Source organism: Larus michahellis, chromosome 7, assembly GCF_964199755.1.
Source record: "Larus michahellis chromosome 7, bLarMic1.1, whole genome shotgun sequence".
Classification (NCBI taxonomy): domain Eukaryota; kingdom Metazoa; phylum Chordata; class Aves; order Charadriiformes; family Laridae; genus Larus; species Larus michahellis.
Genome location: NC_133902.1, coordinates 49,472,462 through 49,487,912, shown reverse-complemented (window position 1 = coordinate 49,487,912; position 15,451 = coordinate 49,472,462). Strand labels below are relative to the sequence as shown.

Sequence of the window (15,451 nt, the reverse complement as noted above, 5' to 3'; positions counted from 1 at the left end):
GGAAACCAAAAAGATGGTCTCTACTGTGGAGTTTTGTAGATAAATAGCCAGAAATCGAAGTGTTCAAAACATGAAGCCTTGTGGAAGTGTTTCATCCCTCTGAACAGAGGTTTGGAGACCAGCCTGGGAGCTTCTGCAGCTCTTGGCTGCTGGTGATGTTCCTCCCAGCTGACTGTTCCTCTGTTCCTCCTACAGTTACAAGCTGTTCCCCAGCTGTGTCCCGTCCTTTGGCTTCCGCCACCTCTTGTCCCTAACGGATAAAGTCGACCGTTTCAATGAAGAAGTTCAGAAACAGAAGGTTTCCCGCAACCGAGATGCTCCAGAGGGTGGTTTCGATGCAATTTTGCAGGCTGCTGTGTGCAAGGTGAGTCGCTCTCATTTCTGGGGTTTTAAAGCAAAGGAAATTAGGAGGTTTCTTCTGCTGTGTTCTTGGACCGGGGTAAGGCTTCGGTATGCCATTTCTTGGAAGGAACTACTAAATTTTTCTTCAAGAATGCATGAAAGATGCCTTGAAAAGTAGAGGCTATTGTTTTTGTGTGCTTTTGTACGTGAACAGGCAAAGAAAAAGATGTTAATATCTTTTCTAGTTTAAAGGGGTAAAAATGGAGATTTGCAAATGCAAGTTTAGGGCTGAGATTTCATTGCATGATTAGACTTGTAGGTGCTGATCCCTAAGCAGCTGGGATGAAATCCTTTAAGATTCACGTCCATTTGTGTGCAACAGCACAGTGCGTTGGTTTAATGCGTTTCTTAAGTGTGTGTCAAACACATCTTGCAGCGGTTGACCCGTGTTGAGAGTTGGAGCTGGTTCCTACTGCTCGTACCTGCCCCCTTTGGTGTATGGGGCTGGATGGTCCCACCTCCAAGTGCTGATAGCCTGCTCTCCCTCTTTGTCAGCAGAACTGGAGCTGTGAGCAGTAATTAAAGACAGAGTTCATTAGCTTGGTGCCATGTTAGCCGTGTCCTTAGGGTTTTTGGAGATTTGCTTGAAGACCTTTCTGGAACAAGCAGTTGGGTTGCTCCGTATCCCTTTGTGCATCAGGGATGGAAGCATCTGTTCCATCTGCCACATGGCTGAGCTGCCCCACTCGCCAGGGACAGCTCTGCTTGCTTTTTTTCCCTCTTGACATACAGTTTGGGGTTTTTTTTTTGCTCCAGTCTTGCATAGTCCTTTTGGATGGGTGTGTTTTCTTCTGGGTCTGAATTTTGGGAGCCGGGAGATAGGCATCGTCTGTGGGAGTGATGTGACGTGGGCTCGTGGGAAACCACATCTTCCCTCGCCTGGCTTGGCTTCATTTACACTTCATGCTCATGACAGGATTGAACCTGCCCTGTTGGATCTGCTGCCACCCAACAGTCATCTTCCCTCTCCCAACCCATCACAGATAAAGTTGTTCGCACGTCTACAGTGCTGCTCCCGATACTCCTCTGAGCGTAAAGTGCTTCTCAGTTTTGGAGAAGTGGCTGTCATGGTTAGAGCAGAGACATCTCGGGGTGGTGACATCTCAGTTGTGCCACCCACAATGTGGTTTTCTGCAGTCCCTTCCACCATGTTATTGCAAAACTGGGACAACATTTCCCTACACTGCAGAAATACTGCGGTGTGTATCACAAGGGCTCATTTTGGAGGTGTTGCTGGAAGGCAGGAGACCTGCAAGATATTTCCTAGATGTTTGTGCCAGTCTCAAACTGTTGGTACGGACCAAAATCTTTGACTTGGTTCTTGAGTGCACAGCCTGGTCCCTTCTAAATCCAGAAGGTGACTTTAGATGCTGGTGCTGCCTAAATTCAGGACTGAGCAACCTCTAGGAAGGGTGAGCAGAGGTGAGCCTGTGCGCTTGCATGGCTCATGGCATGATATGGCAGGTCATGACGGAGGAGTTTCTGCAGCCGCAGTGGTTAATTAATTACTGGAGCTCGGGGGCGGGAAAGAAAGTCCATGGGACTGGTGTATGAGGCAGGAGAACCAGCTGCGTCATAACTCGTGCTGCCTTGGCAGCCCTTTGCTGTGGGTGGAGCAGCTGCCTGCTGATCACAGGCAGGAGCAGCAAAGGCTGTCTCTGTCCGCAGTTGGAATAGACAAAATTCCGGGCTAGCTGATTGACCTCCTAAGCCCCGTAGCCAAAACGGGAGCTTAGTGATTAATTTCCCTCACGGCGGCGGCCGAGTGATGGCCCATATTGGTCAGTGGCCGTGGGCTGTGGTGGGGCTCAGCACCGTTGAGGTGGGTGAAGGTGGCAGACATCTGGAGTGGCAGTGAGTGCCACTTGCTGGTGAGGATGCTCTTTGCTGCACTGAATGGTGCTTTGCATCCAGCGATGATTAATGAAGTATCATGGGGAATAAAACGTGCATGGACAGTAGCTTGTAGTAACTCAGGAGATATTTTCCCCCAGTACAGGGAGAGCGGCATACAGATACCTTGGTGGCTCCTGGGGTGGGTTTCCTCATCACTGCTGTGGTGCCCCATTGCATCTCTCTGGCCAGAGCTTTCAGCCTCTCTACCATATTCAAAACCCAAGATTTAAGGCAGTTATGACCTTAGAAAGTCCCCCACCTTCAGGGCGATGCAGCCTGTTGACCATGAAGTACTTTGTGCTCAGCAGCAGAGTCAAGGGGGATGTCCCGGGGAGAGCTGGTCACAGCATGGCAGAGCCTCACTGTTCCCAAGCTGCGGTGTCCCAAGCGTGGTCTTCTCTTCCCCTTTCAATCACTGAGGGGTCGGAAAGAATACCTACTCTGTTGACTAGGTATTTTTATAATGTAATTCATATCAAGCATTTCTTCTGCATGAGCTGTCTAAGAGCTCTGTAACGCTCAAGTCATTTTTTGGCCTGGTTTTCAACCCAAGGAGGGGGGAAAGTTTGCCCAGCTAATACAGACTAACGAGCGAGCCCAGGGTTTGGCTCCTTTCTGAAAGATGAAGATACGGTAAATGTTATTCTGGAGGCAGTGAAAGAGCCAGAGACAATAAGCCTTTATCCTGACGCTAAAATTGCTGGCCAGGAATATTAATCAACCTTCTGTAATTACATTTTCCATTTGCAGTGTTTTGGTTTTCTGCCATTCTTTAAGTGCAAGCACCGCATGGCTTGGTGGTATGTATAAGTTTCAGATCTTATATACAAAGATGCAGCACGGAGATAATGCTGGATTAGAAAATAAAGTGTCTTTTGAAATAGTTTCAATTGGTGCTTGCTAGCCACACTGGTACATGGAGATGGCCAAAACATCTGGGACACGCCAAGGTGCTTTTCAGAGGTAATGCAAAATGAAGCAGGTTTTGTTTTTTTAATCTCTAAGGCATACTTGTCTTGCACCTGTGTCTGTTTTTTTCTTCCCAAAGGATCTGCGCCTGGGAAAGTGGTGGGTTTTTAGACACATTGACAAACCTAGGGGTTCTCCTGGCAGTTTGTGTGCCCGGAGCATAAATTTAGGTATTTATTTCAGGCTTGGAAATACTGATGCTGAGTTTTTCAGCCTTTTCAATAGGATTTGGAGGGCTGTGCTGTGCTGGGACAGCTGTGGCAGTTTTGCCAGTCGCTGTTGGCTGTAGGGAGTGAGAAGCTGGTCTTTCGGGGGACGGGAGGCAACTGCAGCTGGTCACAGGAGCAGGGGCAGGATCCGTAGCATGCCCAGCCCTGCGGAGACACGTCTTCCCACTTCACTCTGCTTTGGGTCAGGTCCCACCCCTGCTTTCAAAATCCTCCCTATCCCATAGGGATCAAAAACCAGATGAGGGGGCAGATGTCAGTGCAGGTTTTTTTGTTCAACAATCCCAGTCCAGTAAAAATAAATGAAAGTCTCTTTGGTTATTTGTTTTAAGCAGAGCAGAGTGCTGCTCTGGGTTTCGCGGTGGAAACTCCGTGTCGAAGAGCTGTATTTTCCAGCGCCGGGAAGCTGTTGGCGGAGGCAGTGTGAGATGCGGCAGCTCCTCGGCGTGCCGACCTCTCCGGGTGCTTTTTCCATAGGTCTCCAGCTCTTTTGGCGTAGCATTGGCAACGGCTTGGCCACCCCATCTGAGGCACCCTGGTCCAATGCTCCAAGGCATCAAATGTTCTCAGTGCCTGGATATTGGCACTGACACTGTGGGTGCTCGTTGTTTTTTGGAAGCGAGTTGCTGAACTGAGCAACCAGAGTGTTTCTGGTGTTGTTTATGTGGGAAGGTGTGTGTCAGAGACACAGCGCTTGTCTGTAAAGGGGTGCTCAGCCCGTGATTTAAAGGATCACTTGAGGAGGCAGGTGAATGGAAGCATCATCCCTGAAGTGGCTTCATAACTGCTGCTTGAATGCAGCTCGTTTTCTTTGTGCGTACCACATTTCTAAGGAAATGAAACTCAAACTAATCCTTTTAATATCTTTTGGAGTTTCTTGGCCTCAATTGTTTAAAAAGAAAAGAAATCAGCTTTGGATACACAAAGGAAAGTGAACTGGATGGGCTTCTGTCTGGTGACTGAGTAGACCAACAACTGCTTCTTGCGTTGTTAGACGTAATCACTTTTGTGTTGAGTTCTTAAGAAATTACATTTTGGCATGAATGTTTTGCCTTTTGTCCAGTTGGGGTCACAGTGGGATGACTCCTGCTTCCCAGAGCAGAAAAGTCATCATTACATCCTGAGCTGGACTGTAACATGCTGGTGCACGGCAAAGGATGTGTGTTGCCGAAGATTTCTTCCTATGGCCTTATTTGTGGTGTGTGGGGGTCTTTAAAATACTGTTAAAGAAAAAATAATTTCTGCAATAGGGAGGAAAAAGCAATCTACTCTGGAATAGCGTCCCTGAAGCAAGAGTTATATTTATCGGAAAGATCAGCAGGCTTTAGGCTATGACTCACATTTGCAGGCGAAAATTGCGCTGGCAGCCGTGATTCCGCATCCTTCTGCCTGCTCTGCCCTCCTGCCCTGCCCACACCAGCTCTTTCCATAGCGAGCGTCTTTGCAGCCGGGCTGCAGCCGTTTGTGGGCTAGCGTGTTAATGTGAAACAAGGTAGATGTCAGATTTTGCTAAATAAGCTGAGCAGTAAGCTCTGGAGGAGTCGGGTGTATTCATCTGCACTGCCTTCCCATCAGAAAGCTTTTACCACCTTTTCCCTCATCCCTTCCCACGTTCTCAAGTGCTGTGTTGCTCTGAGCCGGGGGCTTGGGGAGGGGGATGCTGGATGCGTGTGGGGAGGGAAGGTGTGTGGCTGCATCTTTCCTGGCAGACGGGTAGGGTGGCCAGCCCAGGGGGAAGCTCTGGGAGATGGAGCTTTCTGGCTCCGGTCTCTGCCGCGGCAGGATCTCCCCACCGTGGTTGGCAGGCGGGACCTCAGCCTGCCCGGCTTGGCACGAGCTGGCAGTGGGAGCAGCCAGCCAGCGCAGGGGAGTGTGCCGCAGCTCCATGGTTTCCAAAAATTTCCTTTGGGCTTCTCTGTTTCCCTCCTCTTCCATTGCAACAAACAGCTTCAGTGTGCTGCTGTAGGCACGGATCTGCTGCTCAGGCTGATGAAAAGCCAGAAACCTGGGGAAGCTCCGTGGAAAGAGAAAGTTTATCAACTAAATGTTATCCCTTTATTTGAAAAAATAAAAAATAAATATCTATCCCTGCATCTCCCTCCAGGCAAAGATGGTGATAACGTCTGGTCCTTGCACAGAGCGCCTGTGCACGCATGTGGGTGCACCAAAGCCAAGCCCTTGTGCGGGGACATCACCGTGCTCAGAAACAGCCTTTAGGAGCGGGCAGTAATGAAACTGCTGAGCGGGGATATTGCAGCTCTTGCTGTTGCCTTGGCCTCTCCGCAGAGCTGAGGAAACAAGGTCAGATTAAATGTGTGTGGAGGAATTTGGCAGGTCTCCTTTGACTATAAAAGCAGCTGAAATTCTTATTCTTGGATCTGGGTAGAGATGGTCTGGTGGACAGTCCACATACCTCCTCATGCTTTTTTAAGTAAATGTGTTGGAAGGAGATGCTGGGAAATACTAGGTGGGCTCCTCACATTTTGTTTTCTTGCTAGAGATGGGTGGAAAGGAGCATGGTACTCTTCTAATTAGTGCTAACAGATCTAATTAGTGCTTTTGGTTGGATGCGTGGCTGGGACCACGTGCAGGGTGAGAGTGAAGCATGGGCTTGGCAGGGGCAGACCGGCTGTCTCACGGGGGTTTGTCTTCCCTCAGGAGAAGATCGGCTGGCGTAAGGAGGCATCTCACCTGCTGGTCTTCACAACGGATGACGTGCCCCACATAGCCCTGGATGGGAAGCTGGGGGGACTGGTGCAGCCCCACGACGGCCAGTGCCACCTGAATGAAGCCAACGAGTACAGCGCATCCAGCCAGCTGGTGAGGGGGGACACGGAGGGCCAGCACTTGGAGACCTTGGGGTGTTGGTGGACGTCTCTGGAGACCAGCCACTCCAAACTGCCTCAGTTTTTGGCACATGCAGCCCCTGACCAGCGTGGTTTCACCCCATCCTGCAGTTTGCAAATAAAATTTGGTGTTTCCCTTGGGCATCCCCCTGTAGTGAATGCTTCTGCGATGCACAAAAATGGGTTAGGAACTTAGCGAGTTCCTTCAGGGCTTATTGCAAGGGAGGGAAAAGTAACTTGGTGTCCTGAAGTGCGTTAGATTTGCCTGAAAAGTGTAGAGGAAACATCAAAGATGTCATCCATTTCCTAAAATGTCCAGTGGACTGTCAGCTTCTCCCTGAGTCTACCTTGATGTGGCTACACTAGCAAGCACGTCGGGACGCTCCTCTTATTCACAGCCTTTGAGCACAACACTAACAGAGGTCTTAGTAATAAATAGACAAACTGGCCCTTTTTTTTTTAATTTAAACTCAGTGGGGGAAACTTCTGGGGTGAACGAGCACTTGCCTGCTGTCTCATTATCACCTCCTTCTGCAGAAGGGTGCTCTCTTCAGCGCATCACCACCACTACTTATGATTTTTATTCCTGCATGGATGTCACCTCGTAACAGGTGTTTCTGCATGGAAGCTAGGATCTCTGGCCACCTGTGCAATCCTAGGAAGCATATGTGTACTGGCTACAACCCCGGAACTGATGTGGAGTTATGCCGGGGAGCTGACGTGGGAATGCTGCCTCGGTATTTCCATGTTTGGGTCTTGGAGGCTCTCAATCATCCGTCCAGTCTGCAAGTCAATGAGGTGTTTTTTTTCTGAGGACAGCACTTCAGAAGCAGCCAGGGGCTCTAAACTCAAGCTGGTCTCTTGCAAGTGAGCCCTGGTTCATTATTTTGTTGCGTGTGGGTAGCTAGAGCACTGTCGTCCTGCCGTCCTCTCTGTCTGGGAAGTCTGCAGAATGAAGGAGCTTCTAGTAATCACTTTATGGTTCCAGTATGTGAAAAGAGCAGGCAGTGGATGTCTCTGCTTTGGGAGAAAAATCATACATTTCCACTTAGTGCAGCTCTAGATCTCCCTGCCTTGCATCCCTGGGGATGGCAGCCAGCTTGTTACACACGTGTCTGCTGTTGGCAAAGCAGAAAGGGGAAGGAAAGAAATCCAGTGTTTAAGGTGTTGCTGTAACTAATGGTGTTGTCAGTCATATATTCTAGTGAAGGGTGTAGCAGAAATATTTAAGGGATGACAGAGTTTCTACTATTTGAGCTGGGATTGTGCTGGTACATCAGAGACTTCATCCCACAGCAAAACATGCCACGTTTCTGGAACGAATTTTGCTGTTGGGAAGAGAAGAGCAATGAAATTAGTCTTTGTTTCTGTGTTACCCAGCAGTCTTTCTGCCCTTTTTGCACCCCTAGGATTATCCTTCCCTGGCGCTTCTTGGGGAGAAACTTGCTGAAAACAACATCCACCTGATCTTCGCTGTTACGAAAAGTCATTACGTCCTGTACAAGGTAAGTGCTGCCGAGCCGCCCGGGCTGGGGGTGGGGGGTGGGCATTTAAATGTCTTGTGAAAGCATCTTCCTGGTGGCACCATGGGCAGCCACGAGCGTGTGTGTGCAGCTGCGGGCATGCATGCAGGCAGCCCCCCGCTGCCCGCGGGGCTGGCAGGGGCAGGCAGATGCAGGCAGGCGAGGCTCAGCCCGCCGTCCTTCCCTGCTTAGTCCTTTCAGCGAAAAGCACTAAAGCTCCTTAGAGCAAACATATATATGTTAGCGAGCATGTGAAGACCTAAAATAGACTCCAGCTTAATCTCGATGTTCGGAGGGCTGCCAGCCGTGCAGCATGCGAGAGCGCAGAAACCTGTTCAACCCATTCCGCAGTGACTTAATCCCATTACCTAATCGCACGCAGTGTTTCTGCCCAGCTGTGTTTTTCCATCCCGTAGTCCAGGGCCCCGATGTGGCACATACAATTCGAATTCCCTTGCCATCCCCGCTCTCCCCTCCCAAAGGAAAAGGTGACCTGAGCCACAAGGGCCGGCCTGGGTCTGGAGCTGCCCCGTGAGGTTTCGCTCCTCTGCGGATGCGGGGAGGTGTTTCAGGCGGGATCGCTTTCGGAGATCTCTGCTCCGGCTCTCGAGGCTGGAGCGAAACCAACAAGCAGCTGCGTTGCTACGGTGGAGAAGCTGCTGCTCGCCCACAGGGAGGGCTGAGCTCATTCTCCACCCCCTCTCCAGGGATGCTCGCCCGTCCTGCGGCGAGTCGGGGCAGCCGCACCTCCCGCCCCACCATGCCGGTGCCGGCTCTCCGAGTGCACGGCGGCTGGGTCTGGCCCCCTCCAGCAGCAGAGCCGCGTCCTTTAGTCCCCATCCCTTGGCCGCAAGCTTTGTTTAGTGTTCAATGTGCCGCATTAGCAATGCTTTGCTTCCAAAAGCTCCTCATCAGCGTGAGCCAAGCCATACCGTGTACACCACCAGAGGATGGGGCAGGGTGTGTGGCTGGTGTCCCTGGCACGGGGTCTGTTCCTCTTCACCCTCTGCTTTCCTCTCTGCATCTCAGCATTTTCTTTCATTTTCTTTTTTTTTTCCCCAAGAACTTTACGGCCTTGATCCCTGGGACAACGGTGGAGATTTTGCACAAAGACTCCAAGAACATCATCGAGCTGATCGTCAAGGCCTACAACGTAAGTGCATTTTAATCCACCAGCTGCTGTCGTGTGAAGCGCCAAGAGCTTGGCCGGCTCATCTCTCCCTGCCGTGCTCCACCCAGCTCATCCGCCTCCTTCCCGGTCCTCCGTGTACCGCCGAGGCTGGGGCATCCACCCCGGGGAGGGAAACAAGGTGTGTGAGGTGGAGAAGGAGCACAGGGATGCCCAAGGAAGCCTGCAGTGGAGCAAGGATTTCACCCCATGCCTCCCATGTGCAGAATTATCCTCTAAATACAGCCCTGATTTGTGGCAGGTGGCCTTCACATCAGACATCCCTGGAGCCACTGATGGTTCAGGATTTCCTTGTTTTTACAAAGAAACGATTCATCCTTTGAATTTTCCCTGGGCTACAGAAGACAGCTTTATTTCAGGGAGGGACGTTGCTCCACCTCAGGGCCAGGTTCTTCCTCTAGGTCTCTCCAGCAATCTCCACTCATCCCTGAAGGTGCAGCAGGCTTGGGGGCCACCAAACAACACAGCAGCAAAATCCCGCAGCAGCAAAATCCTGCAGTCGCCCTTAGTGGTGGCTGTGGTGATGTGAGGAGGTATCTCTGTGTAACAGCGCAAAATAATAGCTGTTAAATAATAACAGCTGTTAAATGATAATAGCTGTTAAATAATAAATGCTAATAATAATAGCATTACAATTAGGCTAATAGCATTACTATACAGGGCTAATAAGAAGTCTTGGCATCTGTATAGGAACATAGGAAGAGCCCAGACAAGGTTATACCTAGGTCTGGCCCAGTGTCCTGTCTTCTGCCATGCCCCAGGTGAGATGCTCTGGGCAGGAAGACACAGGAGAGCGTATCGGTATGACGGTGAACTTCTACACGATAATTTTGGGCAGAGCAGCGTGTTCAGCTTTACCGGCCTGTGTGGCATTCAGCCTGCAGGTGATGGATGCTCCGTACGGTCCCAACTGCCACCCCATGAATGTTACAGCAGAGAGATGGGAAATTATTTCTTCTTTCCCTCAAGGGCTGTTTAGATGCACCCGGCCAAAACTCAGTTATTTCCTGCCCATTTCCAAAAGCATTAGTTCTTTGCCAGCATGCGAACCCTGGTTTTGTTATCCCATGGACTGGCAAGGGGTCTGAATTAGCACTTTTCCTTAATCTGGCCACTTCGGTGAGTGCTGGGGACAAGGAGGGGAGGGATGGAGTTGCAAGCTGGCTTTGGAAAATAAATGTATTTGTATAAAAAGCTCCATTTCGGAAACCTTTGTCTTTTTTGGACACCACTAGTAAAAAAAAATCAGTTCCAGCCATTGGAAGAATGAAACAAAACAACCTCATTCCAAATTAATACTTAGAAACTTCATTTTCTTTTGACTTAAAAAGTCTGTGTGTGCAGCAGGGAGGAGGGATGAGGAGCAGAAGAAAGGGGGTAGGAGCATACCAAAACCTTGCTGATGGAAAATGTTTTTCACTTTGAAAAGTTTCGCAAAGAAAGAGATTTTTTTCATTTTTTTCCCCCCATGGTGGTGTTTCCAGCTGACACATCTGAAAGGGTACCCTCAGCAAGTTCGCTCATGACATAAAGCTGGGGGGGGTGGCTGACACACCGGAAGGCTGTGCCGCCATACAGAGAGACCTGGACAGGCTGGAGAGTTGGGCAAAGAAGAACCTTATGAAATTCAATAAGGGCAAGTGTAGGGTGCTGCACCTGGGGAGGAATAACCCTATGCACCAGGACAGGTTGGGGGCTGACCTGCTGGAGAGCAGCTCAGTGGAAAGAGACCTGGGAGTCCTGGTGGACAACAGGACGACCACGAGCCAGCAATGGGCCCTCGTGGCCAAAAAGGCCAATGGCATCCTGGGGTGCATCAAGAAGAGTGTGGCCAGCAGGTCGAGGGAGGTCATCCTCCCCCTCTGCTCTGCCTTGGTGAGGCTGCACCTGGAGTCCTGTGTCCAGTTCTGGGCTCCCCGGTTCAAGAAGGACAGGGAACTGCTGGAGAGGGTGCAGCAGAGAGCTACCGAGATGATTAGGGGACTCGAACACCTCTCTTGTGAAGAAAGACTGAGGGATTTGGGTCTCTTCAGTCTGGAAAAAAGACGACTAAGGGGGGATCTTATCAACACTTATAAATACTTGAAGGGTGGGTGTCAGGAGGATGGGGCCAGGCTCTTTTCAGTGGTGCCCGGGGACAGGACAAGAGGTAATGGGCACAAACTTGAGCATAGGAAGTTCCACCTAAACGTGAGGAGGAACTTCTTTACTTTGGGGGTGGCAGAGCACTGGCACAGGCTGCCCAGAGAGGTGGTGGAGTCTCCTTCTATGGAGACATTCAAAACCCTGGATGCGTTCCTGTGTAACCTGCTCTGGGTGACCCTGCTCTGGCAGGGGGGTTGGACCAGATGATCTCCAGAGGTCCCTTCCAACCCCATGATTCTATGAGTCTATTTGTCGTTTTCTCTAAAGAGGGTAAATACGTTTTTCTGACCAGTTGGGGGAAATCAAGAAAATAGGATGGAGATCGTGCAGTTTTACACCTTCTCTATGCTGTACAATGGATGTCACAGGATGACTGCCAGTGGAGAATCAAGCTTTGCGCTTCTCTAAGGGGCTGGTTTATGGGGAGCAGGAGGTGCAGGTACACACATGAAGCTCAGAGATGCTCTGTTCGTGGTCAAGAATGTTTTCTTCTTTCTTTTTCTTGTGCATCCGTATCTTATCAATGCTGGCTACAGTGGTCATCGCAGCTGTCCTAAAGGGCATAAGCCACCCGCAGGGGTTGTAGGCAGCTCCCCATGACTTTAGTTGTGTTCATCAGAAGTCTCCTGAGCTGGTTAAGTCAAGCACAAATGTCAATGTGTGTGCACGGGTGATTCTTTTTTTTCATATAGGTGCAGAGATGGCCTAGCTGCCCTCTGGGAACATCAGGAGAAGAGGCTAATGCAGAAGAAACCCACCTGCCTTTGGGAACCTGATGGTTTGCTTTCCCATTGTGTTTCTAGAGTATTCGGTCCAAGGTGGAGCTCACAGTCTGGGACAGCCCTGAGGACATTGGCTTGACCTTCACTGCCACATGCCAGGACGGGTTGTCCTATCCTGGGCTCAGGAAGTGCGGGGATCTCAAAATAGGAGATACGGTGAGTCTGCCTTTTGGTCCGTCCCCTGGAGAGGCTGTTTCACCCCCTGTGCAGCCTCTTACCTCTCTCGATGAGAGAGTCCCGGGCAATAAGATACAGGTTTGCTCATATTCCTCTGCTCGGCTCATGCTGTGGCGTGTTAATATGGAAACTCACAGAGAGCCGCTCTCCTGGAAGTGGCTCTGGGCGGTATAGATTAGCCCAAGTTCAGCTGTGAGGAAAGAAGGAATACAGGCGTCTTGTCTACAGCACCCTGAGCTCAAAGGTCTTGATCAGGCAGCAGGATGCAATAGTCAAGAATGGGCTTTTTTTGTGTAATCCCAGATATTCACGTCCCGCTCTCACCTGTGAAGTTTTTATTGCTGTGGTCTGATGGTCTCTTCTTGGTCTGTTAAGCATGCAAGGTTTTCCTGTTATTGTTTGAGAATCTAAACCCGTCTTTCCTGGATTTAAGAGGTCACGGTTAACCTTGGAGATTGCAAAAAACAATAGGATGCTCAGAAAGGCAGCAGCTCTCCTCTCCCGTGTTCCTAGAGTTATTGAAAGGCAGCACAGCATGAAAATATAGTTTGCCCCTTAATGTTAAAAGTATACATAGCGTAATCCATTCTGTGCTTTTTTATAAAAAGAATCAGGAAAGTTAAGTTTTGCTTGTTTAAATTGAGTATTGATACAGATAAATGAGTTGCTGGGCTGCAGGGCTGGGGCGGAAGGGCTCAGGCTGGCGGGGAGCTCCTTCCCTTTCTCCAGGCTTTTGCTGTCTGCGAGGACGCGGGCGCAGGTTCGTTAGCAGCCTGATTGCCTTATTTGAGAAGAGCGGCTCTGCAAACATACCAGAGCTCTAAGCGCCGAGGCGCATAAAAATAGTTTGAAAGAGTGGGCAGCAGCTGGATTTTTAGCCCGCCAAATAAGGATCATGCAAAGTGCTGAAAAGGGAGGTGGCCCCAGCTTTTTTAGCTGACTTTACTGGATCTCCGATGGGCGGGCGAAAGCAATCCCTGGAGCGTTGCCAACGCTAGGCACGTGCCCTCCTTGTTCCCACGGCAAAGCCAGAGCCCCGAGGTAGCAGAGTTAATCTGGTGGTTGATCCTGGCCTCCCGGCTTTGGCAGGAGCAGGGAGATTGCTCCAGCCGCTGCAGCTTGTGCTGTAAAGGGGTTTGGCAGCAGGTACGTGCGTGCCCGTATCCACAGAGGCTGATGACGTGAGCGGGAATGACTGGTTCTCCCAATCCGGATGAACTAGGGATACCTTCTGCCCCAGGCAGCAGAAGATTTGGGGTGCAGCAGGGAGCCAGCACTGGTGTGTCTCCCATTTTTGGTGCACTGGAGTGTTGAGGTGCCTGTACTGGCAGACAAGCCACGGGATCATGGGGGTCTCATCCCTCCATCCCCTCCCGTTCAGTGGCTCTCGGCCCCATTGCTTCCACATGGATCAAGATCCACTAAGGATTCCCCAAAGATAATAATGCTGGCACTGGGTCCTAATCCGCTGGGGTTTAGCCCCAGGGGCGTGGGTGTCAGCGGGTGAAAGGGAGCAGGATTACCCTGATCCCCTTAGCTTGCTTTCTGATCTCCTTCTCCTCTGTAATTTGAGCTTGTTTCCTAATTGCTTCAGGCCTTGGGAATGGGAGGGGGGGTCAAGGGAGGCTTCCTGGGGGTGCAGCTCTACCGGCTGGAGGCGGCTGCTGTGCCGCTGTCTGCACGTCACCCCTTGGCATGTGGGATGGAGCAGGCAGTGAGAGCGTGAGGTGACCCCAAATGTCTCCAGAGAAAAATCATTCCCTCCTGATGCTTAGGAGAGGGGCTTGTTTCCTTGGAATTAGGTTAATCCTCTTCGCAGCGCCAGGCAGCACCAGCCAGCCTGAGACCCCCACCAAACAGCAGGATTAATTCGGGGGCCAAGCAAGCGGCCATAGGATGGTCTTGGTTTTCTCAAGGAGAAAATCCCTGACACTGGATTGTAGCAACAGAAAATGAGTAGGGGGGTGATGTATAACCATATAATGATGTATAACCTTCTGAAGCCAGTCTTAGCAGAAGCATCCATCAAAAATGGCCCGTTAGCAGAGTGCTGGAAGCTTGGGACTGTGTGACTGGTGCACACCTCTCTGTACAGATCAGGATTCCCATAAAATCTTCTAAATCCGTGATCCTGTAGGCACCTCAGGTCCTTGAGCTGCATCGGTTAGATCCTTGCTAGTGCTTGGTTTCAACAAAGTTTCTTATTTATGCTTATTATGCTATATAGCATAAAAACTGGGGTTTTATGGGCTAGAGTTTTTCCCTATTTATTTCGTGGGAATAGGCTTCACAGAAGCCAACAACCCCCGATGGGGAAAATTGCTGCTGACGGCTGACGGTGAAGAGTTTTGAAATGTTAAGGATGCCAAACTCCTCGTGGGACGGGCAGATGAGCGTGCACTGAGCTGCAGATGCTCTCGCTAGACGTACAGTTGTTTTGGGTTTTTTTTTTTGCACACCTGAGAGTAAAGCTCAATGCACTGAGCACGGCCCCGCTCCAGAGAATGGCTTTTCCTCGGGACACTTGCCCTTCCCTCCTGCCTTCCTTCCCAGGATACCCTTGACAGCCGTTCTGGGGCCGTGTGTCTTAACTTACACCTAAACCTTTGTCCCCGCTCAGGTTTCCTTCGAGGTAGCCGTGGAGGCACGGAGCTGCCCGGCCGAGGACACCTCCCACACCTTCACCATCAAACCCGCCGGCTTTCGGGACACGCTGGAGGTGGCGGTGACCTACAACTGCCTCTGCGGCTGCACCGGCCGCGCCGCGCCGGCCAGCGGCAAGTGCAGCGGCAACGGGACCTACACCTGCGGGCTGTGCGAGTGCGACGCGGGCTACCTGGGGGCCAGGTGCGAGTGCGAGGAGGGTGCCAGCGGGGACATGCACCAGGCCATGTGCCGGGAGGCGGAGGGCAAACCCCTCTGCAGCGGGAGAGGGGAGTGCAGCTGCAACCAGTGCCTCTGCTACGAGAGCGAGTTCGGGAACATCTACGGGCCCTTCTGCGAGTGCGACGACTTCTCCTGCGCCAGGTACAAGGGAGTCCTCTGCTCAGGTAGGAGCTTGTCCTCCCTCGTGCCCTCCGCTTTGCAGGGATGCAGGGGGTGCAGGGGAAACCGCCCCAAAATGGGGAGGGTTGCTGGGCTGGGGTGTGCAGGGAGTGCGAGGGGCTGCGCCTGCCCAAATCTGCCCTGTTTCTGGAGGGATCTGCACTCCCTTTCTTTTCCTTCTGGAAAAAGGGAGGCAGAAGGTTCAGTGCATCCACGCTGATGAGCAAAAAGCGCATTATCCCCATCAGAA

At 51.1% G+C, this 15,451-nt stretch overlaps 1 protein-coding gene across 1 annotated transcript in view; it reads left to right on the top strand.

Moving 5' to 3' along the window:
- The window catches only part of ITGB5 (integrin subunit beta 5), a 62,991-nt gene that overhangs the window by 22,328 nt on the left and 25,212 nt on the right, over window positions 1–15,451 (top strand). The window contains exons 5-10 of the mRNA XM_074594565.1: window positions 196–364; window positions 6,153–6,314; window positions 7,750–7,845; window positions 8,927–9,016; window positions 12,001–12,135; window positions 14,777–15,206. Coding sequence (XP_074450666.1) covers window positions 196–364; window positions 6,153–6,314; window positions 7,750–7,845; window positions 8,927–9,016; window positions 12,001–12,135; window positions 14,777–15,206 — 1,082 coding nt within the window. The remainder of the gene's footprint in view (window positions 1–195; window positions 365–6,152; window positions 6,315–7,749; window positions 7,846–8,926; window positions 9,017–12,000; window positions 12,136–14,776; window positions 15,207–15,451) is intronic.